At 55.5% G+C, this 21,216-nt stretch overlaps 9 protein-coding genes across 9 annotated transcripts; 6 read left to right on the top strand and 3 right to left on the bottom strand.

Moving 5' to 3' along the window:
• Nucleotides 1-3,140: 3,140 nt before the first annotated feature.
• Nucleotides 3,141-4,263, bottom strand: V1518DRAFT_409506 (uncharacterized protein). Its single transcript, XM_066902383.1, has one exon. The coding sequence runs from the start codon at nt 3,989-3,991 to the stop codon at nt 3,320-3,322; it is 672 nt and encodes a 223-aa protein (XP_066762166.1). The 5' UTR covers nt 3,992-4,263; the 3' UTR covers nt 3,141-3,319.
• A 2,660-nt stretch (nt 4,264-6,923) lies between these two features.
• On the top strand, nt 6,924-7,895 carry V1518DRAFT_367755 (uncharacterized protein; the record flags this gene model as incomplete). The annotated part of the gene is made up of 2 exons (XM_066901238.1): nt 6,924-7,367; nt 7,437-7,895. Coding segments are annotated over 2 exons (903 nt in total), but the record flags the coding sequence as incomplete, so codon positions are not given.
• Nucleotides 7,896-8,418: 523 nt separating this feature from the next.
• On the top strand, nt 8,419-9,206 carry V1518DRAFT_409501 (uncharacterized protein). The gene has a single exon (XM_066902382.1). The coding sequence runs from the start codon at nt 8,431-8,433 to the stop codon at nt 9,160-9,162; it is 732 nt and encodes a 243-aa protein (XP_066762164.1). The 5' UTR covers nt 8,419-8,430; the 3' UTR covers nt 9,163-9,206.
• A 1,763-nt stretch (nt 9,207-10,969) lies between these two features.
• On the top strand, nt 10,970-12,116 carry V1518DRAFT_436326 (uncharacterized protein; the record flags this gene model as incomplete). The annotated part of the gene is made up of 4 exons (XM_066906285.1): nt 10,970-11,063; nt 11,122-11,169; nt 11,232-11,311; nt 11,367-12,116. 4 exons carry the CDS (start codon nt 10,970-10,972, stop codon nt 12,114-12,116), a joined length of 972 nt encoding a protein of 323 aa, XP_066762163.1.
• A 108-nt stretch (nt 12,117-12,224) lies between these two features.
• V1518DRAFT_34318 (uncharacterized protein) lies at nt 12,225-13,347 on the top strand. The gene is made up of 3 exons (XM_066901190.1): nt 12,225-12,791; nt 12,886-13,091; nt 13,160-13,347. Exons 1-3 carry the CDS (start codon nt 12,332-12,334, stop codon nt 13,175-13,177), a joined length of 684 nt encoding a protein of 227 aa, XP_066762162.1. The 5' UTR covers nt 12,225-12,331; the 3' UTR covers nt 13,178-13,347.
• Nucleotides 13,348-13,768: 421 nt separating this feature from the next.
• On the top strand, nt 13,769-14,631 carry V1518DRAFT_424739 (uncharacterized protein; the record flags this gene model as incomplete). Its single annotated transcript, XM_066905874.1, has 2 exons — nt 13,769-13,894; nt 13,957-14,631. The coding sequence occupies 2 exons, from the start codon at nt 13,769-13,771 to the stop codon at nt 14,629-14,631; spliced, it is 801 nt and encodes a 266-aa protein (XP_066762161.1).
• A 1,904-nt stretch (nt 14,632-16,535) lies between these two features.
• Nucleotides 16,536-18,427, top strand: V1518DRAFT_409490 (septin). Its single transcript, XM_066902381.1, has 6 exons — nt 16,536-16,735; nt 16,872-16,936; nt 16,995-17,446; nt 17,497-17,592; nt 17,648-18,060; nt 18,111-18,427. The coding sequence occupies exons 1-6, from the start codon at nt 16,671-16,673 to the stop codon at nt 18,181-18,183; spliced, it is 1,164 nt and encodes a 387-aa protein (XP_066762160.1). The 5' UTR covers nt 16,536-16,670; the 3' UTR covers nt 18,184-18,427.
• V1518DRAFT_409487 (emp24/gp25L/p24 family/GOLD-domain-containing protein) lies at nt 18,387-19,385 on the bottom strand. Its single transcript, XM_066902380.1, has 3 exons — nt 19,035-19,385; nt 18,515-18,977; nt 18,387-18,458 (listed from the first exon to the last, which is right to left on the bottom strand). The coding sequence occupies exons 1-3, from the start codon at nt 19,200-19,202 to the stop codon at nt 18,439-18,441; spliced, it is 651 nt and encodes a 216-aa protein (XP_066762159.1). The 5' UTR covers nt 19,203-19,385; the 3' UTR covers nt 18,387-18,438.
• On the bottom strand, nt 19,299-20,894 carry V1518DRAFT_32664 (oxidoreductase andH). Its single transcript, XM_066901160.1, has one exon. The coding sequence runs from the start codon at nt 20,545-20,547 to the stop codon at nt 19,528-19,530; it is 1,020 nt and encodes a 339-aa protein (XP_066762158.1). The 5' UTR covers nt 20,548-20,894; the 3' UTR covers nt 19,299-19,527.
• Between the last annotated feature and the right edge of the window lie 322 nt (nt 20,895-21,216).

Below are 21,216 nucleotides of genomic sequence, written 5' to 3'. Positions count from 1 at the left end.
TTCGCAAGACGCTTACGTGGACGCCCGTTCTGCCGTTCTTGTGAAACGACTACACATCTTACACGAGTCCAGAAGGGGTGACCTGAAGAAGCAAATTATCTCCTTCGCAAGCTGCGATAACGGACGGTCGACTAACTGAGCAAACTACACCTGCCAAGGAAGGGGCCGCAAGTTGTTAAGCGCAGAAGGGCAGTGGTGTACACAGCACATCAAACAGACACGAGAAGTCTCCGCGCTCCTGACAATGGTTTGGCCAGTAACTACTAGCACCGTCCAGAGTTTGTCGACAAAAGCGACCGCTCAGAATCTGTCAGATGAAACGAGGCCAAAAGCGCAAGGGCCTCTGTAGGCTGAGGAGAAATGGAATTGCAAGTTTAGTTTCGGGAAGCCGGGAGCGGGGAGATTGCTCGGCTCGAGTGGGGGGGATGGCAACTTCTGCCTTGCCACTTGCCTCCGCTTGCTTGCGCGTAAGAACCGACGCAGGTTACCTGTAACAGCTCCCTCTGCTCGATCGGCCAATGAAATCAAATGCCATACGAGTTAAACTCTACTTCATTCACACCTAGCTGTATTAATTTCACATGCTCTTACTTTTTCAAATGGGACTCTGACGTCCTGGGGATGAAGTGCATCTTGCGCTGCGCGTACAAGAAGACGGAAGAGAGAGGTGGGGTGCAGCAATTACCAGAGCTAAACCAAAGAGAAATTGAACCTCCGCGCTATCATACCAGGTTGTTGGAACTAACAAACAGGCACGAGAGCGGCCAGCTTCGCGAAAGAACGAAAAAAATTAGGGTCCGGAACGTGTTCAGCACGTTTAGAGTTCTGACCGCTTCGTGCTGATGTGATGAGCGTCGTCTGGCCAATCATATCGCCTGCTGAAGATGCGGCAGCGGAATTTTGCGTCCCACGAGTTGCACTAGCTGCACTACTAACGTTCAGCTAAACCACATTGGGAGGCGCTATGAAGTTTCTTGGAGGCTGGTGCTAAAATTTAAAGAGGGACCATGCACATGCACTGCACCCAATCGATGAGTCGATCTGATGCACCGAGAGCTGTTTGACACTACAAAAATTCTCTCAGCGCACTTCTCGAACTGAATTTGTCTATCTCTTTCATGTCTCTGAAAGATATTATATTCAGTGCAATATACTGGATTCAGTCCTGTTGCCGAACGAGCCACACATGTTAGATTCCCTTTTGACAGGTGAAAGTACGCCCGCTAGCATGCACCATGTCGCCAGACGCCATAGATTGAATGGCCCGAGAAACTAACCAGTCATGACACAGACTTTTGGAGATATCAGAGGATGTGCCTAGCGCTGTCAGAGCTCGTATAACCTGAATCATCGTGATGTCGAGCGCACCTACGGAGCTTCGCGAGGACGATCCCCCTATTATTCTGCCAGAGGCACTTTCATGGCTTCCACTGCAAAAGTTTAGTGCTCTCGCGAAATTTGCGCTAAAGGAAGCCTTGCCGGTATGTATTGCCTTTTGCACGCAGTGCGGTTTAGGTCCCCGACAAATAGTGGCGAAACTGAGAAGCGAGGCGATCCTGGGACCGTCCGCCTTTGGTGAATGCTGCCCGTGAGCTTGCAGCTCGTCGTTACGCTTCTTGCACGAGCGGGTTGTTTGCACTACATATTCGTTTGCGTCCTCAGGCTAATTAGTCTTTCAATTAGCTAGTGTGGACGATTATGCTTGAGCAAATGAACTGCCCTAATTAGTACGGACCGGACGCGACACATACTGAACGATCATATTGCCGTATTTTGCAGTGCGATTGGTTCTGCATGCAGTCGAAGTATACGCAATGCGCTGATATACCAGTCTCAACAGTGAGTAGATATTACGTAATGATTGGTCTTATATTTCGGAATTCAGACTCGCCGTGATAGAATCAAAACTTTGTCTGGATGCGGTTGTGCTGAGAAGGCTGGAAGAAGTTAACAAATGAGACAAGGCATGTGTGGTAGCCAGACGCGCAAGGTCAGACGGCACGGTTATTAAATGCCGTGTTCGTCACTGGGGGTATGAATGCCGCAGAGTATGTCCTGTTTCGAAAGAGAGGCTGGAAAGACGGTGGGATGAGACTGAGAGACACGAAGAGCCATCAGGCTTGCGGGGTCAGCGTACCGCGATTGTGATGTGTGTTTGCGGCGGCGAGCGCAGCCTATCCGGGCGACGAGCTACACTCGGGCGAACTGAGATGCCATTGTGGAAGAAGGAAGCACGCGAAACCGAACGCAACGCAGTAATATAGCGAGAAGGCGAGCGCGCGAAGGACGATTAATTGGCGGTGCAAGCGCGCGGCGCTGTGTGTTATGTTGTCGGTGTCGCGCTATAGTGCGCGAGGGGAGCGGCGGGCGCTAGCGTGACGCAACACAATACGACACGCGGTGCGACACGGCGGTGCCGTTTTGGCGGGAGCCGCAGACGGTGTAGCGGCGACGCCGGAACCGAGAGCAGCGCACGAGCCGCACACAACGTGCGCTACGCTCGAATTGATCATGGCAATGTCATATCATACGATGATACGACCCGCGGAACTCTATTTCTCCGCTCGCCGGCTCCGTAGATCCAGTGCTCGATTTGCACTACGCGGTCTCACTCCGCATCTTCATGATCCTCGTTATAGCCGCCTCCACCGAGACTGGCTTACCGTTGAGCAGCTTATGCCAACGCTTGTTTGGACACTGCGGCAGTCATACGCATGCCGTTCCAGCATGTGATTAAACGACGATGTCATTAGCAGACGGCGCCGGTCGCACAACGACGGAACAGCCATAGTAGAGTCGAGTTGGATCACGCCACGGCGGAGGGGACTGTAGCCTGCAGCGAGCACTCGTCTGCAACCGGAATCGCGGGAAGCAGTTTGCCTGCACACAGCTCCCGGAACGACATTGATCGCGCGCATTCTGAGTGCGACCCTGTGCCGGTAAGCGAGCGCAAAGCGCGAAGCCCAAGAGGAAGAGGCTCTGCCGCTCGAGAGGAAATACATAATTTCTGGATGGGCCAAGGTGGTCTCGTTCTCTACTCTGGCGATACCCCGCAAAAGGGCTCCGCTCATCTCATCACAAATTTCAGAACGGCAACGAGAGCCAAATGCCCGCTGCTTGCATGGACGGTTTGAGCATGCCTATTTTCAAATACCGGTGCATTTCATTTAAGCCGTGACCGGTGATGGGTGGAGTTTAATTTCCTCGACTGTTTACTCCACGTCGAGTCGCTGCAGCCTCCAGCCAGCTCTCCGCGCGGCAGCCGTTCGGGGTTACGCGAAGTTCTGGCGTTAGAGTAAAATGGCCGGCGCGCCGCCAGTCAAGCGCTCCCGACTCTTTGCCAAATCGCCGTCCCGCACGGGAGGGTCTGCCTGCAGTTCCCATGCTGAAGTGAACCTCGTGTCGCCCGCGGGCTGTTAGCCAGCGGCCCGGTTGGAGAATCCACCTCGGACGGGGCACGTAGGACCGGATCGTCGAAGAGCGTCGCTCCCCCGCTCTCAGCGCACAACCTCCTCTCGCCGGCACCACTGCTGTCAGCCTTCAACACAATCGCCTGCCGCCGTTCTTTACGCACTGTGACAGGTGTCACTCCCCAGTACGCATGCAGAGAACCCCAGGCATATTGCTGTGGCACGTTCGCGTGCAGGCAATGCTGCATGTGTTCGATGCCGTGCCTGCGACGGCGCCGGGCGAGTGGGAGGAGCAGGAGGAGGAGGAGGAGGGGCGGAGGGTCAAGGATGTCCGAGATCGCGCAGCTCACCGGCAGCCCTGCGCGGCGGAGTGCGACGGCTCGGAGCCTCTGGCAGTCAGCAGCCTGCGCACGCGGAGGCGGGTGCTGGGTCTTCCGAACGGGGCTGTGGTCCGCGCAGACCGCCGCGGTGGCCTGAGGAGGCGACCGCGGAGGAGGTGGCGGCGTGGGCTGTGGTGGCTGCAGCACGTGCTGCACATCAACGCTCAGTAGTGTGCCGTCACGGGAAATGAAGATGAGCATCAGCCGATGACAATATCCTGCTGATGACTGATGGCGACTCGATAGACGAGCAGGTAGGTCTGGAGATCCCACGACTGGTTCCCACACGCCCAGCGGACCAAAGCCCGGCGGGAGCCGCCTCTGTGCCGCGCTGCGAAACAGACAAGGCGGGGTGGAGCAGCGCCAGCTAGGGGACAGGCGGAGGAGGGCGCTGACCCAGCAATTGGCGATCTTGTGTCGCGGATGTGAGCAGAAAGCACCTGAGGTGTCAAGTCAGACTTGCCAGCACCTGGGCAAATTAGTGGTGCTCACAGAGCGCCGGTAAGGCATAGAGTTAATATAGATCGCAAGAACTGCAGCTCCGCCAACCAAATTATCTGCGGCGACGCGGCTAGAGACTGTAGTGTCTCCACATGCAGCACGCAGGTGCTCAAGAGGGAAGGAATAACAAAGTTCCAGAGCCCCTATTCTGAATGAATAATGTCGCGGCGAAGACAGCTTGAAGACGCTGCGGCAGCGCGGCCCCCGCGACAAGGCGGCGCGTCGCTGCGAGCGACGCTGCGATCGACGGTACCGGCAATCGTCAGCGTGGGGGGCGATGACCACAATGGCGATGCGCTCGAGGACCTTGGAGAAAGTCAACTGGCGGTGCACCAAGAGCAGAGGCCGCGACGCACCAGCGCGTGGGCCGGGCAGAGCAGACCGAAGCGCGGATTTTGCACCCCTAATTAAGCACGGCAGTGCACTCCACCTGCGCGTACGCCAGTGCCTGTCCCATGAACCGAGCAGAACCCGTCAGAATGGCATGAATTCGTAGGGCGGGCGCCGGTCCGCGCGTCTCCGCTCTTTGTGCACCGCTACTCTCGTCGCCGCGGCCCTTGAGTGCAGAATGCGTATGACGGCCCTGAGCGGTACAGCCCGCGGTGCTCCGCGACTTGCCCTCGACTGCATGCACTGCGCAGCGGCGCCTTCATTTCTGCCCAAATCAGCCTAGAGCTGCTGACTGCGCAGCCCTGTCGGACCCACCAAAGCAGAAATGCCGGTGGATGTCGTTGCAGAGTCGCGGCGGGGGGTCCTGCAGAGAGGCGGCGGGCTTGGGAGATGTTCTCGGCGCCGTCCACGACTGAGCCGGAGTGGAGCAGTCGACGCGTTCGTGCACTGTCCGCGAGACGTGCTCGCGGCACTGGCGCTGCTCTCATGGCGCCAGAGCGCCTTCTACAGACGTGCGCCCAGCACACACACTGCGGCCCGGGAGGACTAGCTATGACATCAAGATGACATGATCGAGGAAGCACAGATTCTGACCGGCGCAGGAAATAACGCCACGCCAGTACCACACTCGGCACATCGCGCGGGACAGCGCGGTGGCCGGCGGGCGCTGGCGTCGCGAGAAAACTGTCTCGCTGGCGATGGCCGAGGAAGAGCAGAGCAGGAGGATGCCGGCGACGCGGAGGGCCAGCACTTCGCTACGGGAACAAGCTAAATTGCCAGGGTCTCCATGCTTTCCGCCCCCGCAGCACAGATAAATCTACAGCAAGGTGCAGCGCTGCAGGCCTGGGGCCTGTCCCGCCAGAATGCCAGAGGCAAGACAGTCGGCCATTCTCGGCGCCGCAGCCTGCAACTGCTGTCCAGGCGGCGCGTCAGTCGCAGAGGAGCGGTCGACGCTCCCGGGCCGCCGCCTCTGGCACTGGCCGCGGACTTGTGTTTGCGCCGGACGCGTCCACGCGTGCGCCGCCCCGCGGTCGGCTGCGCCGGACTGAACCAGAAGGGCGGCGGAGGAGTATGTGTGTGGGGGGGGGGCCGGGGGGGGGCGGCGGGAGAGGAAGCGGAGCCAGCCAGCAGAAGCCACAGAGGCGCAGCAGCTTGTCGGACAGGCCTGTTGCCGTCGCTGCCGCTGCCGCTGCGCCCGCCAGCTCGGGCGCGATCTCCGCTCACGGTCGCTGCACCCAGCGCGCGGCCTTCTGCGCGCTGGAAGCAGAAACCGCGAGCGCGCCAGCCGTCGCGGACCTGGCGCACGCAGGTGCTTGGCCAGACGATAGATACCACGCCATGTTTCGCTGCTGGGCGGCATAGGCGCGGCAAGGGCGCGCCGCGCACGTACCCGCGAGGACGCGCGCGACACGGCGTATCGAGTCGCGGCGAGTCGAGGCAGCGGCGCACGCGCGTGACAGGGACGCCACGTGCTCCTCAACAAGCATAGCGCGTCGCGCACCGCAGCGGCTCTTCCCACGTCGCGCGACGCGACTGTGGCACTCGCCATTTGCGCTGTTGACTAGCGAGCTGCCTATATATCTCCGGGGCCTCGCGGGCTGCAGTCCAGTCTCCCGGTTAGTTCTTCCCCTCCTTCGTCCTGGTCGCTTCTCGCGCGCCCACATTCCTCTGCCTCTCCGTCCGCGTGCGCACTCTCCTCGCCGGCACATGCGCTCCGTGTCATATCCTTCTTCCGTGCCGCCACATCGATACTGAACGCCTAGCCGTCGCCCGCGTCAGTCAACCCCACCCCTCCCGTCACCACAACCACCAATACCTCCCCGCATCAATACCCACCATCATGAATGCCACCCAGTCTTCCTCCTCCGCATACAAGCGTCAGCATCTAGGCCCGTCCACCGACCTCACCGAGTCCGCCACCACCATGCCGTTCTCGAACTGGTTTGCCGAGCCCGAGATCGCCCCGCCGCTTTCACGTGAAGCATTCCAGCTCTACTCCGAGCTGTTCGCCGCCCCTGCAGACTCAAGCTATGTTCCCGCGGCGCTCGGTTCGTCCTCGTTCGCATCTGTTGGAGATTGTGTTCCGTCCTTCACGTGCGGCCATCACGCCGTGGAGCAGACACCGCGTCAGTCGCGATCGCCTCATTCGTTGACGAGCGACATGCACACACACGCACACGCCTTTTCCGACCTGAGTCTCTTGAACTATCCGCCCGCGCAGACGCACGCGGAATCGACTCCTGCAGATATGGCCGCCGCTAATGGTCTGTCGCCAGAGCTCCTGTCGTTCATTTCCCCTGCCGCGGCTCCGCACCTCGACCTCGCCTCGTCGTTTTGCAACGCCGCAGACACTGGTCTTCCTCAGTCCTCTAACTTGGTTGGAGCCGGGGCTGGCCGAGCCGGTGGCGAGACGAAGCGCAAGCGCTGGTCCCTGGGCTCCTACATATCACCGACCGTCGGCCTGGTCAACGTCTACGACCAAGCTGAAGCACCGAACGTCAACGCGTCTGCCTTTGGAGTTGATATTGACTTCAATCTTCCCGCTGGATGCGACGATGACTCCCACGCTGCAGTCGACGAGATCCGCTGCGTCGTGCATCCCGGTCCGTCGTCCACTCGGTCGTCTTCCCCGCGGTCGCCACTGCTGTCCTCCCCATCCGAACACAGCAGCGTGTCGTCCACAAGCGTGAGCCCGACAACGGACACGCACGAGTATTGCACTCGCCTATATTCTGGCCTTTCCCACTCGCTCGAGTCGGTGCCCGCGCCTGATTATCCGCAGGACTTCTACGTGCCGCTGTCCACAACGCACAAGCCGCCTCCGGCGTCCGATTTCGAATGCGAAAACCCCGACGACGTGCCGCGCAAGCAGGAGCCTAGATTCGAAGGCGATCTCTACACCCCGCTTTGGGTGCGCAAGAAAGGCGACTTGAAGGAGGGTTGGTGCGATCTCTGTCCGGAGCCGAGGTGGCTTATCCTCAAGAACTCCGCGTACTGGTACGACAAGAACTTTGCTCACGGCGTCTGCCCTGTCAATGGCCAACGCTACGCGCGCCCGCAGATGTGTCAGCGGATCAAGGGCAATGAGGAGATGTTTGAGGGCTTCTGCGGAGTTTGCGGGCAGTGGGTCCAGATTACCACGCGCCGCGGCGGTGGCGGCACAAGCTGGTTTCGACATGCCAGCCGCTGCCACAACTACGAACGTCGGAAGTCGCAGGCGTAAGGCGTTATTTACCTTCACGTTTTTATTTTGCTCAATTTTTGGTTTTACTAGTTTTCGATAGCCTACTTGGAGTGCATACGCGTGTATGTGGCGCGCGCATTTGGGGAGTAGACTTGTCCACAAGGGTTTGGCGTTTGGGCAGGGTTGACAACAAAAAATACAGCATGTACGGGTACTTTTGTGAAAATATATATATATATATGTATGCGTGTTACAAGCTGTTTTGGTGTGCATCTCTGAGGAGCGGCGATGTGCGAGCTGGTGGGGACAAGAGTTGGGGCGGCGGTGTAACGTGGTGGGGGCGCGGCGTTTTAGGTCGGTGGCTCTGGTTCTGTTAGCTCAACGGCGAGCCAAAACGAAAACAAATAATTTCGCCAGAAACATAAGCTGATTTTTTTCCCTCCTGCGCTTGGCCTTGTCTCTGCGGCGTGCAGTTAGCCCCGACTTATACACACTAGCAAGGTCCTGCACACGAGCTGACAGGGGTCGCGTAGGTACCACAGGACATTTTTTTTTTTTGCCGGGCATGTTATTTTTATATTTCTCTCGGCTGTTGGCTCCGCGCGCTAGGCGACCGGTTACGCCACTGTGGTTAGTCTTACCTGCGTTCGACTTGTTCGCGAGCGTTGGTGTGCACAAGCTACCGATCTCCAAGCAGCTCGATGGTGATGACGCGAGGAGGGCGAGGGCGCTTCTGAAGATGATGGCGTGCCGCGGGGACATCAGGCCATCATCATACAGGTCTAAAAGAGGACAACACAAAATAAAACAAGTCGAATCAGAAGGAAAAAACGAGGAACATGGCGTTTTTGGTGGCGGTTACATATATGACATACACAACGGCGGTGTCGCTCGAGTCGACTCTGGCGCGTTTCAGAGGCCCTGGGCGCGCCGCGATCAGGAAGCATTACTCTCCAACTTTCTACTATCAGGCGGATATGATATATTATATCCCAAGCTGACAAGAGACTGCAAGTTGGCCATGAGTTGTGTGCAAAAGGGTTCAGATTACGACGGCGGAAATCCCAGGCGGGGAAGCCACAAAACCCAGCGACTCCAGTCAACGCCAGCTGTAATACACACGCCGGTCCGTTGCCCTTCGTCTGGACAGACCCCGATCGCAAGCCTTCGTTCGCGAGCTGGCGCGCAGTTTCTGGGCCAGGCTAGAGAGCCGCGTTGTGGCGGTTGCGGCGGAGGCTACACGTCTTCCCGCGCGTGTCCCGGATACGGAGCCCGGGGTAATAATTGGCTGCTGTAGAGAGCGATCGCCGCGCGCGGGAATCGTGGAGCTTTGACCCTGCGAACTAGCTGCGCACCGCCAGGCGACGAAACAGCAGCTTCGTCCCAGGGTCTGCTGCCGCATGCTCTCCTGCAGCCATGGCCCTTGCTCATCTTTCGGTCTAGTATCGCCCAACCCGGCCGCACCTCGGAGTCGTCCCACTGTGCTCTGCTACTAGCCAATATGCCGCTGAAATGACTGCGCGCTGGCTGTCGCGATAATCGAGTGATCCTGGGTTGTGTGAGGCGGCACGCCGGAGACGCAGCTTTTGGACTAGAGCCTCCTACCATACTGCCTATTCGTTAATCGGTCGATCGGAGAAATTACAGCGGAAGAAGCTGTCGCTGGCTGTAAGCGGCGACATTGCGTTTTCTGGACAACTTGCGATAGAAGCATGACGACTGGAATTAGGCGTCGTTCTCGTTAGGATGATACCCCCGTCTCGAGACGTCCTGACTCTCCATGGACTAGCCCACCTGTGCCTCTTAGTTCGCTTCTTTAAGCCAGGTCACACTACCTTCAGGTAGCAAGCAGCATAGCGACTGCCCAGTTCGACACAACGTCACAACATGGCGTCACGGCATGGCCTCGCAGCTTGGAGACGTGATCGATGATAGTGTGGTTCGGTACCTACACGTCGACATTGATGCGCGTGAGCATTTAGGCGTGCGGTCTCACTGGCTGGGGGAAATATCGGCATAGCAAACTAGTCTGTTCAGATACAGCAGTTTAAAGGATGGTGTTGCGCGTACAATTAGTAGACGTGAATTCGCAGAAGGATCACGATTGTTTTCATGCCATGCTTACGCTCCCCGACAGAGCTGAAAGGGATTCTCACGACGCACTATATGACCTTTTTACTTTTTGACAGGATGATATTAATGACATCTATGGACGAACAGATGTAGAGCTATCTTCTATCATACTGCCAGATGATTGTGCGCTTCTCGCTGTGAGGGTTCGAGAGACTACAGAAGATCCGGATTCCTGGATCGCAGATGTGCCTGCCATTCGTCTGACTGGTGAAATGCACGGAATTGACAGAATGATCGGCGATGCCGGTCTAATTTAGCACTGTAGAGCGACTGAAACGGGGAGAAGAATTAGCAAGGCTGCCGGTGACCTACCTTCTGAATCGCGTGTGATAGTGATGGATCTGTCGTACAAATTTCAACTGAGCGGCTTGCCGTAGTGGCAAAATGCGATGCCCGGCTGGAAAAAGAAAGGGACCTGAGTTGATTCAGCCAAGATCCGCACTTGAATCGGTGGTAGCGGAGCGCGCTGTAAAAAACAAGCTGAAGCTAGTTATGCAGCTGTGCAAAACAGGCGTACTAGTTTATGTGCGCGGATCTGTTTACCCAACCAAGCAACCGCATGAGCCCGAAAGCGATGTCATCGTCGGCGACGTGCCCGCCCAGCAAGGTCTTCGTCATGGCCCAGAATCGGGCCGTGCCTGGTCCTGCGCGCGATGCTCGATGCTCTTAGTTCCACGTTCCCGGAATCACGCACATGGTCACAGACGTCGCTTCGCGCGTGAGCCCGGAGTCACGCGAGCGGCTCGTGACTGGTATCACGTGCTACTTCTCCGCAAGGTCTGGCGTCATCGCGCAGCGCGCGCGCGGCGCGGGAACCCCAAACAAACACAAAACACAACAACGGCTGCTCGACACTCTCATCGATATCACCACGTCGACGTCAGCCAGCACGAAAAAAGAACTGCTGCATTGTGATCTTTCGTTGAATATTCTAGTGCCGTACGAAAGGCGGAGCTAGCAGGCTTGCAGGCATGTCGACCGCGCAGGGGCAGTCGTCCCCGCCATTACCTCCACACACAGTGCGTATCAAACGCAAGCGCAATCAGGACCCGTTGCAAGCTTTACGTGAGTGAGAGTCTAAGAGTGAGCTGAATGGGCATTTGTACTGACATAAGTCGTCTAGTTCTTGGCCAGGACACTGCGACAAAGCGAAGTCGAACGAATTCGTATGGTGCGTCCGTCCTGGGTGTGTCGTGGGACGGAAGGCAAGGTCACTAACTATTTGTGGCACAGTATTTAAACTAGCAGCGACTGAGGAGCAGCCGCGACGTGCAGGCGCTATAACTCTCCTTGAAGGACCGGCGATTGCTTCGGTATGGTCCTATGCTTTATGTAGTTTGTCTTGTGCTTGGGCTGATCATGCTACAGCAACAGTCTCCTGCAGCAGTCACCGCCAGCAGCTCGTCGTTTCTACAGAGCGCGCGGGAAATATTGAATCCCGCGCGCTTATTCCACTTCCCGACACGAAAGCGACAAATCTCTGAATCTGCTGATGTCGATGCTAGACAGCCGCAATCAAAGAAGGCGGTGTTGGCGGCCGACATTGTGATGGACGACCAACCCATGGCGCGTAGGCCGCGAACGCCAGAAATTCCAAAAGTCAAAGTCCTCGGGCAAAGTCCGCCGCGGCGGTCGATAATATCACCAGTCTCTCGCACTATTCCGATCCAGGATCGCGAAGCGAAGCAGCAACGCCGGCGGCGGAGTAGCACGATGTCATTGTCGCCGTCGGGGTCGTACCAAGCGATGCCGACGTCGAAAGAGGACGAACTGCAGAAGATGGTGGATAGCTATCTTCAGCTGAACCACGACAACGAGGAGAAGCCGATGCAGAAGCTGAAGCGGCCACACGCGCATCATGCACCGGCTGCGACGCGAGATGTGGAGTCTGGCACGGCGTCGCCTGCTCTAAAGACGCGGCATTTGGCCGACACACAGTCCCAGTTCGAAGCACAGGCACGGCTACTCAACGAGCGCTTGGAGAGCACGCAAAAGCAAGCACCGACTTCGGATGATGTCAGTGGAGACGTCGAAGTCGAAGACTACGTATACGATGTGTACTACCGCGAGAAACTGCTTGGCGATACCTGGAGCGGTGGCCAGTATGGACTACTGTAGGTTCTACCACGCTTTCTTCTATTCTGCACAGTGGCTCTGGGTTTTACTGGTGGGGACACCTTGCGGTCGCTGATATGTGAAACCGCGAATCCGGAATGGCACCTTCGGGCAGGCAAATTATGGTAAGGACGCGCATTTGCTTGTGTAGTGTTGCTTCATAGGCACGCACACAAAGAAACACACACTTACAGTCGCACAAGTCGCGCCTTGCATGTATGCATTCACGTATTGGCGATCGCGAGATCCCGGTTGGACGCATGTTGATCCGAGCTCGACATTGTCAGTGCGTATATTGGCCGTTTCAACTGGCTAATGCAAGCGTAGGCTATACTCGTCCGACGACTTCGAGAATCTTGTGTACGACGAGATGGATGAGGACTCGGACGTGCCCGGCAGCGAGGATGAGGATTCAAACGCAGAGGACTTCTACAAGAACGACTACCCGGAGGAGGAGGACGCCGACAGTTCGTCCGGCATCGAGGATGGCAGGGGTGTGCTGCGTCCGGGAAACAAAGCCGAGGACGAGTTCGACATGGACGCGGACGACGTGGACGAGTTCGACTACGACGAGGCGATGGCGCGTTTCGCCGACGATGACGGCGACCGGTCGGTCGGCGCGGAGTCGTTGGGCGACATTATTGAGGACGCGGATCCCCACACAGACGTGTTGGACGAGTGGCGTGCGCGGTTTGGGGGGCGGGCGGTGCGGCGAGATGACGATGACGAGGAGGATTACGAGTACAGGGGGCCCGTGATGGAGACGGACGAGGAGCAAGATCGGTAAATCTGCAATCTGCATGCACGTGCGCCGCGGCACGTGCGAACATGCAGCAAGCTATCACCGGAAACAGTAGCCGGGATGGCTTGGCGGCGACGGCGCGCTGCAAGATGCGGGTGCGAGATGGAGGGCTAAAAACGGAGAAAGGGGAGAGAGTCAGGGAGTGCGGAATGCAGTCGTGGGCCGGAGCTCTATGTGTTTGTATATATTTTGCTTTGCGTGCGCGCCCGCCCTGGCCGGGGAAAGTGTTGACAGAGCCTGACAGGCCATGCCAGCCGGCTGACAGCGCAGCCAGTCAGAAGTGGCAGGTGATCGGAGAAAATCGCCGGCGAGGGGTGCCCTGCGTATGCGGAGGGCCGGACTGTCTTGGCTCTCTGCCTTCTTGTGCTCGAGTTAGAGTAGAGTGCTTTCTTAATTTAGCGCACTCTTGCCGGAACCAAGAGCGAAAGGAGTTCTCGTTCGCTCAGCCCATCTCCACTGCCCAGTTTTTCGGCCCCCGCTTCCTCCTCCGCCGTGTCGATATATAATGCCGGCCGTCTGGCGCGCGCGCTTCTCCCGCTGCTGATCCCCCTGTTCCCGCGCTGCTTGGCTTGTTTTTGCTCCTCCTTTCCCCGCACTTGCCATGCTGCTCCCACGGGCCCTGCTCCTCCTCCAGATCGCAGCGGCCCTCTGTTGCGCGTGCTTTGCCGCCGCCGCCGTCCGTGACCAGCGCGCTGTCGACGGCAGTGGCGGCGCCCGCCATACCGACACGTTGCGGCCACACGGGCGTCAGAACTTGTTCCGCACGCCGCGAGCACGTCCACGCACCCCGTCAACCTTAGCGAACGTCATCTGGCGCCGTGACAGCTCGAACAGCTCTGACAGCGACAACTCCATGCCGACAGCGTTCGACTCCGGTCTCGGCAAGAACTTCACCGAGTCCTCGTGTCCCACGTTTATCGAGACGTTTCTCGACGACGATGAGTTCATCCAGTGCTATCCGTTCTCTTTTTACCTACAGGTTCGTGTGCTCTTTGCAGATAGTTGATGTTGGCGAGAATTGCTAACGGCGACAAACCACAGACGTCGAACTCATTCTTTCAGATCATCAAGCAAGGCGCATTCAAGATCTCAAGCACGATGGACGAAATCTGTTCCGTAAACGCGACCGCCTGCCGCGCCGTCATGGACAGCTACGGCGAACAGCTCGTCAACTCGTCCAACTGCGCAGCCGACTACGAACTGCAGAACCCACTCGTCACCGAAGCATACAACGCCTTCACGTCGTACTACATGCTCTATACCACCGGCTGCCTCCAGAGCGAGGAAGGCTCGTACTGCTACGTCGAGTCGGCCACGAACACCACCAGCGTTGCGGACTCGTACCTCTACTACCTCCCGCTGGACGTGTCGCTCCCGAACGAGACGGACCCTACATGCTCCACATGCTCGCAGAATATCATGTCAATCTTTGCAAACTACGCCGGAAACTCTTCGCTCGCCATCTCACGCACCTATCTTTCCGCCGCCGACGTCATCGACGACACTTGTGGTTCCTCCTTCGTGTCGACTTCCGTTACGACGACCGACTCAACGTCTGCCGCCGAAAGCTCAGCCATAGCTGCCGCAGCAGCTACAGCATCAACATCCACATCCTCAGGCGCCGCTAGCGCCCACACCTTCACTTCCCATGCCCTTCTCGCATCCTCATGCATCATCAGCATAGGACTCGCTCTGTCCTCAGTGCACTCCCTATGATCTTCTAGATTGGTTTTGTATATTGGTATCCTGATCTCACCTGTATATTTCTCGGTTTTGCTTTTTTGAAACGAAAAGTCATTTGGATAGCTGATCATGGGACGGCGTTATGAGGGGGGCACTACTGATGACACCCTCGTCAATCCAGTTTAAACTTGTCTATAAGGGAGTTGTCTGTTTATCTTCTTATATGCCTAATTTTCATGCATACTTATTCTAGATCTGTTTAATAGTTATTGTCATATTCTTCTATTGCACCCAGGATCCCGCTACTCATAATTAATGTGTCAGATTGGCATATCAATGATCGTGGCTAAGATCTATTATATATTCGTTATAATTGTCCAACCGTACGCATCCCATAAGCTATCCTAATTCTCGAGATGTGTCACACGTATGAATATCCTAATCCATGTCCCATCCCACCCCATTTTCGACCTCCAGCCGTCCATATGCCCAAAAAATCATCATGTACATTTGTGGTTCCAAGAGGCGACCATATGTTTGCAGAGACAGCTGATTGTTGTATGTGAAGGAGATATTATAAGGTGCAGCCGCCAATCAGAGTGATTTGCCGTTGATGCAGTGTAAAGTGAAGAATGCTAGCATATTCAGAAGTGCTGCAACGAGTTCTCGAAATCAAATGCCGGTCAGACAAGTGCTGCGACGGCTTGCAGTGTCGTGTATAACCCAGGGTCTTGTTGCACAGAACTTAACTGCACACACATAGATAGCTAAAGACGTGCAAGCGCTCGTGTCGATTGTTCTGCCGGGCAGAACTCCTGATCGTACTGCGTAGAAGTGAACTCGTCACGTCGATGTAGTGTCGCTTCTCGAAGCGAGTGCCGTCCAGATTGATTGGATTCATATTAATCCTTGTGTACTAGCTAGTAGAACAGCCGTAAAAGTCCTGCTGAGTCTTGCCATAAGCTTGCGTGGACATGGCTGTTGTCTATGGTGTCATGTATGTGCGGTCTCATAGATATCTGGTCGCTGTCTTGTACGGGTCTCGCCAGCTTCCTGCCCCCTAGCTGGCCCCACTCATATTGTGTTTTCCTTCGTCACCCGCTGGTATGGAACAAATGGCGTCTCGCGCCGTTGGTCAACCTGCCGGACCTCCTTAGGAAGGAGTATACACCGACTAGTCTTTCAAGGACCATGAAGCTCCAGAGCCCGTCGCATGAGAACTGTGACGAAAGAGCGCTCTGACTCAACGGCATTCGCTATTGAAGACGCGGATGGCGCACCAGGTGGCACAGGCTCAGCCATGCCTGTATCAAACAGTGTGTTTGTGCGACACTACAGAGTACCTCTTATGGTTGCAAAAGTGAGTCGACGAACAATGCAAAGTAGAGCACAGAAACAGTATATTATTCGAGAAAAGAAAATACGATGATAGAGCGGTCCGATCAGAAACTAAATCAAGCTGAAGCGCAACCGGCTAAGAAAACGCGGTGTAGGTAAATGGAAGCGTAAACAAGAAACTGCCTCAGCCGATTGGCGAGATGTAGTTCTGCTGACATGTGTCTATCTCAAGATTTCGAAAGTAAATGACATATATATGGATTTGATATGAGGAAGAAGACACAGTTTACTCAGAGTAGAACCCCAAGAAGGCAGCTAGGCGGGGGAATAGCCTACTCGCGCTCCGTTCGTTGGCGGATAATGTTGAGAGAATTGCGTCAGTCAGAAGCGACGTGCTCCGCAGTCCATGAAAATAATCAAGTGTCAAAGTGACACCGAAATATTCATCGGGCTTGAATAATAGTTGAAGTAGCGAAGGCGCGAAAGAGAGAATAATGTTACGAACACTACAGTTACTATGTACGCGAGCGTGCGCCAGTCGCTGCTCACAAGCGGTCGCACAACACGAGCCCCATATTAACACGGTCGCTTCTATCCCACAGGATTCTGCTATTTTGGTCACTACTTCACGCACACGAAACCGCCCCTTTACCTGCTCGCCGTTCGCCGTTCCCCTTCTCCTTGTTCTCCCCACCTCACTCCCCTCTCCCATATCCTCTTCACTTCTCCGCACAATGACACCCGAACAGTACAACAACACCCCGTCACAGATCGGCATCATCACGCTCCCCGAGCAAAGGTGCGTGTGCCCTCAGTTAACTGCCCGTTTGTACGACGCGTAGGAGACGCGACATAGACGCGACGCGTCTCTCGCTACCCCTCGTGTGCTGCCTACGCTATCTGACCTCGCTGTTAACACTACCATTTCTTTACAGGCGCAAAATTGTGCTCAAGCGCGGCGCTGCATTTACGTTGATGGTCTGCGGCGAATCTGGATTGGGTACTCAACTACAATACGAGAGTCGCGCGATGAAGTACTGACAAGCGGCTGTTCACAGGCAAGACTACGTTCGTGAACACACTGTTTGCGACTACCCTCAAGCCATACTCGGATAATCGCCGTCGTCATGCCCGGCAAACTAGCAAGACCGTCGAGATTGAGATCACGCGTGCAGAGCTCGAGGAGCGCGGCTTCAAGATCAAGTTAACCGTGATCGACACCCCTGGCTTTGGCGACTATGTTAACAACAAGGATGCGTGGACTCCTATTGCTGAGTTTCTCGATGACCAACATGAAAGCTACATGGTCCAGGAGCAGCAGCCGCACCGCGAGGATAAGATGGACATGCGAATCCACGCGTGCCTCTACTTTATCCGACCCACGGGACACACTTTGAAGCCGCTTGATGTTGAGGCCATGAAGAAGCTGTGTACTCGCGTCAACTTGATCCCGGTGATTGCAAAGGCAGACACTCTGTCTACGTCTGAACTCCTGAAGTTCAAGGAGAGAGTATGCTCAACCCAGATTTGGCGTCTGCTCGCTGAGCTAACAGCATCTAGATCCGAAGCGCCATTGACGCCCAGGGCATCAGCGTTTACTGTCCACCGATTGAGGAAGATGATCTCGAGGTTGCGGCGATAGCTCGCGATCTTATTGTCTGTACCCCTAGCATCCTGCCCTCGCCTAGAATGTGTCTAACTTTCATGTCAGTCGTCGGTGCCATACTCTGTGATTGGGAGCGAAAACGACGTCGAGACCCCCGATGGCAGAATAGTGAAGGGCCGCCAGTACCTCTGGGGTGTTGCTGAGGTGGAGAACGAGGAACACTGCGACTTCCAGAAGCTACGCAACCTGTTACTACGGACCTTCATGCTTGACTTAATATGCTCGACTGAGGAGAAACATTACGAGGCGTACCGCGTGCAGCAGATGGAAACGCGCAAGTTCGGCGAAGCGCGGCCGAGAAAGCTTGATAATCCAAAGTTCAAAGAGGAGGAAGAGGCGCTGAAGAAGCGGTTTACCGAGCAGGTCAAGAACGAGGAGAAGCGATTCAGACAGTGGGAGCAGCGTCTCATGGCTGAGCGCGACAGACTAAACAAGGATCTAGAAAATCTCCATGATACGTAAGTCATCTACTGGTTGTGATCCTCAGAGTGGGTGCTAACGTCGACAGGATCCGTGTGTCACAAGAGAAGTTGGACGCTATCAATACGCTAGCTCGAAACTCTAACAGCGCCAAGCGCTAGACAGCGCTATTCGACTTTTCTAAGTATTTCTCAGTCGCGCGTTCATGTATGGTTACAAGTGTGTCTTCTATTGTATTACGGGAGATGGGGGCGAATGTTAGGACAACTACCAGAGTATAAGTTTTCACTTAGTCTAATCCCCGGCTTAGCTATGGAAACGGTGAGAGGATGTATAGATATAGTGATAGCATTGCAAAACATAGATGCCATCCACAAGGAAATAATAACAAATAACTATATTTTACAATGGCTTATCTAAACGAATCCCTTGCGAGCTAGATGAACTCATTAGTGAGAAGGACAGATTGGCAAGTAGTAGAGAAAAACATACCACCGGTGAAGAAGAACTGGACAACGGCAACCTGACCGAGCGCCATGACGACGATAGCAAGCACTTCGACAAAGCTAAAGTAGAAAATACGAGACTCCGTCGATCTGACTGTAGCGAAGTTCCGATTTTCCCGAGTGCGGAAGTACTTTTGCGTGCGCGAGATCGAGGTGAGCTTGCCGGACAAGGAGTGTATGCTGTTCTCGATCATTGAAGCCTCCTGTTGATCCCCGCCGGCCTGCTTTACAGGTAGCACCGCGCGGTCCTCGTTCTCGACCGCGATTTCAAAGTCGACGAGTTTCTCGGCGAAGGTCGACATCTCGTTCAGGAAGCAGAAGCGATATTCGCCGATCTCGTTTGCCGTGAAAACAAAGTCGCCCTGACGTTCCTTCTCGCCTTCAACGATAACTTTCAGACTCGGCGAGGTGACGGTGTAGTCAATGTCGAACGAGCCGCCGCTTTGAACCTACACAGGAAATTAACTCGCGCTCCCTCGCAGCAGAAGACAGAAGTCAGCACGCACGGCAAAGTAGAACGCAACTTTGGCGCCGGCGTCCTTGATCAGCGCGTAGAAGCACGCGCGTTCGTTCGCAGACACGCTGTACGTCAACGCGGTCGCCTGCGCGTGACGCGCGCTGGCCAGCAGCATGGCAATCAGCGACAACAGTAATGGTCGTAGCATTGTGCGCATCGTGCGACGATCCTGTCGTAATGCAGTTGGTAAAGGGAGGACAGCGTTTGGAGAGTTGCTTCGCGACGTGTTCAATATTGCTACTTGGGTACAATACCCAATTCTTAGCTACACTCGAACATGCCTACGACCTGTGGAATAGCCCCACTAACTGCGATTTTCTTGGAACCGTGTCTGCTGAGATGTTCGAGCTTGTCATGAGGCGGGAATTTGATTATTGAAAGTACATTGCTCTCACAATGTTGAAATTGATGGATATGCGATTCCGTCAAGCCCTCACTTACAAGCTGTTGCGACGGCATCTTGAATAATCTCTCTCATTTGTCTACGCGGAAGCACTCTCGGTGATTCTCGTGAACACTTCCTCCAGGTACTGCCACACCTGCTCTCTTACACCCTCCTTCCGAAGTTTCCCCAAGAGCTCAAAAGTCTTGGGGCTGCCAGTTTCGCCGTTATAATCGATCGAGTATACACCGCTGCCCGGCTCGCCGTTGCTCCCAAGAGCCACAGACACATCCTTGCCGAGCGCGACGCCAGCCGCGGTCTCGGGCTCGCTCAAAGCGGGAAATCTGGCGCTTGTGAGAAAAAATAAATGCCGTTCGCCGGTTTCGTCAATCGGTATTCTTATGAAGGCAGCAAATGCAAGGAAGAGTACAGTAATAATAGCCATAATAACGCCCTTGGTATCCCGTCCGAGCTGTGTTTTCACAATACCGGGATAGTCGTGGACAAACGCCACAGAAGGCGCCTTCTTAGCCAGAGCCTCCAGCCCAAAAGTCATCATGGAAGCCCGATGTTGTCTGCCTCGTAAAATACTCAAACTCTCGCCGGATAGGTCGTTGCGATCAATATCGCCCTCACTGGTGCCAATCAGAACCGACAGTACACGTCGCAACGACGTTGCCTTCTCGATAAGCGGCAGCAAGTTCTCAACGAATCTCAAACGCGAGTATAGCCCCAGAGCGGTGAAATACGGCAAATCTTCGCTTGTGCGCTTGTCCATCACCAACGTACCAGCACTGACGCAGAGAACGTTGATCGCGGTCTCACGCTCCTTGATCTCGTCGCACACTTTATCCACGTTCTTTATCAAGCTGACATCGGACTGGATGAAAAAATACTCGCCATGCGGGTTGAGCGCGGCAAGCTCGGTCTTAATGCGCTCGGCGGCGGTATCGGAGCGACCGACAAAATAGATGCGCGGCTCCTTGACGTTCTTTGCAAATTGCTTCATCGTGGTTTCACCGATGCCGCTTGTGCCGCCGACAAAGACAGCGACGAGCTTTGCCGGCAACTCTGTCGCGATGCGACTGTTAGATTCGCGGATATCAGTCAACAGCACCATTCTTGTTGCAGTAGTGGTGAGTGGGTATGTGCAGTAGCAGTCAGATAGTTGTTATAAGTAAATCCGAATCTCCTCTCGCATTTCATGGAAGGGGGCTTGTGCGAGTGCAGGTGCGCAGCGAGCGTGGGTATGACGAATGTGCGGTGGAATAGCGGAGCTCGGAGCGTTAAACACTCCGACGCATTCAAGGTTCCCCCTTGACTCCGATCCTGGACCCCACTCCCTGGCGAGTCCCCATGCTGTTATAGGCGTGGACATAAAAGTGCAATAAGTTTATGACATTTAGCATCTTTTACATCTTCGTGGAGCCTTGAGCTTTCGCTATGTCTGTTGAACGTCGTCTGTTGTTACGGTGATCAGGCAGGCATGACCTGCGCAGATACCCGCCATTCTTTGTCGACACAGCACAGTACTGCAAGTGTACGGCTCGCATCGGATTTTAACCATATGACGCACATCATCGTTTTGGACGCCGATCGGCGTCGAAGAGCAATAACACGACGTGCTGGTGCAGACGAGTGCACAAAACGCCGCCGAGCCTACCGGAGCACCCGATACCAACGTCGACTCGTTCAACAGCGGGATGAACCAGGTGCCAGCTACCCGCGGTGGGAATCGATATGTTCACTCTTGACCTCGTCGATACCCTAGTTTGCTGATGGTATAAGC

The sequence above is a fragment of the Limtongia smithiae genome (assembly GCF_038497785.1).
Source record: "Limtongia smithiae strain NRRL Y-17922 unplaced genomic scaffold V1518scaffold_1, whole genome shotgun sequence".
NCBI lineage: Eukaryota > Fungi > Ascomycota > Lipomycetes > Lipomycetales > Lipomycetaceae > Limtongia > Limtongia smithiae.
Note: the sequence above shows the minus strand (reverse complement) of the source record. Positions and strands in the feature narration are given on the sequence as shown.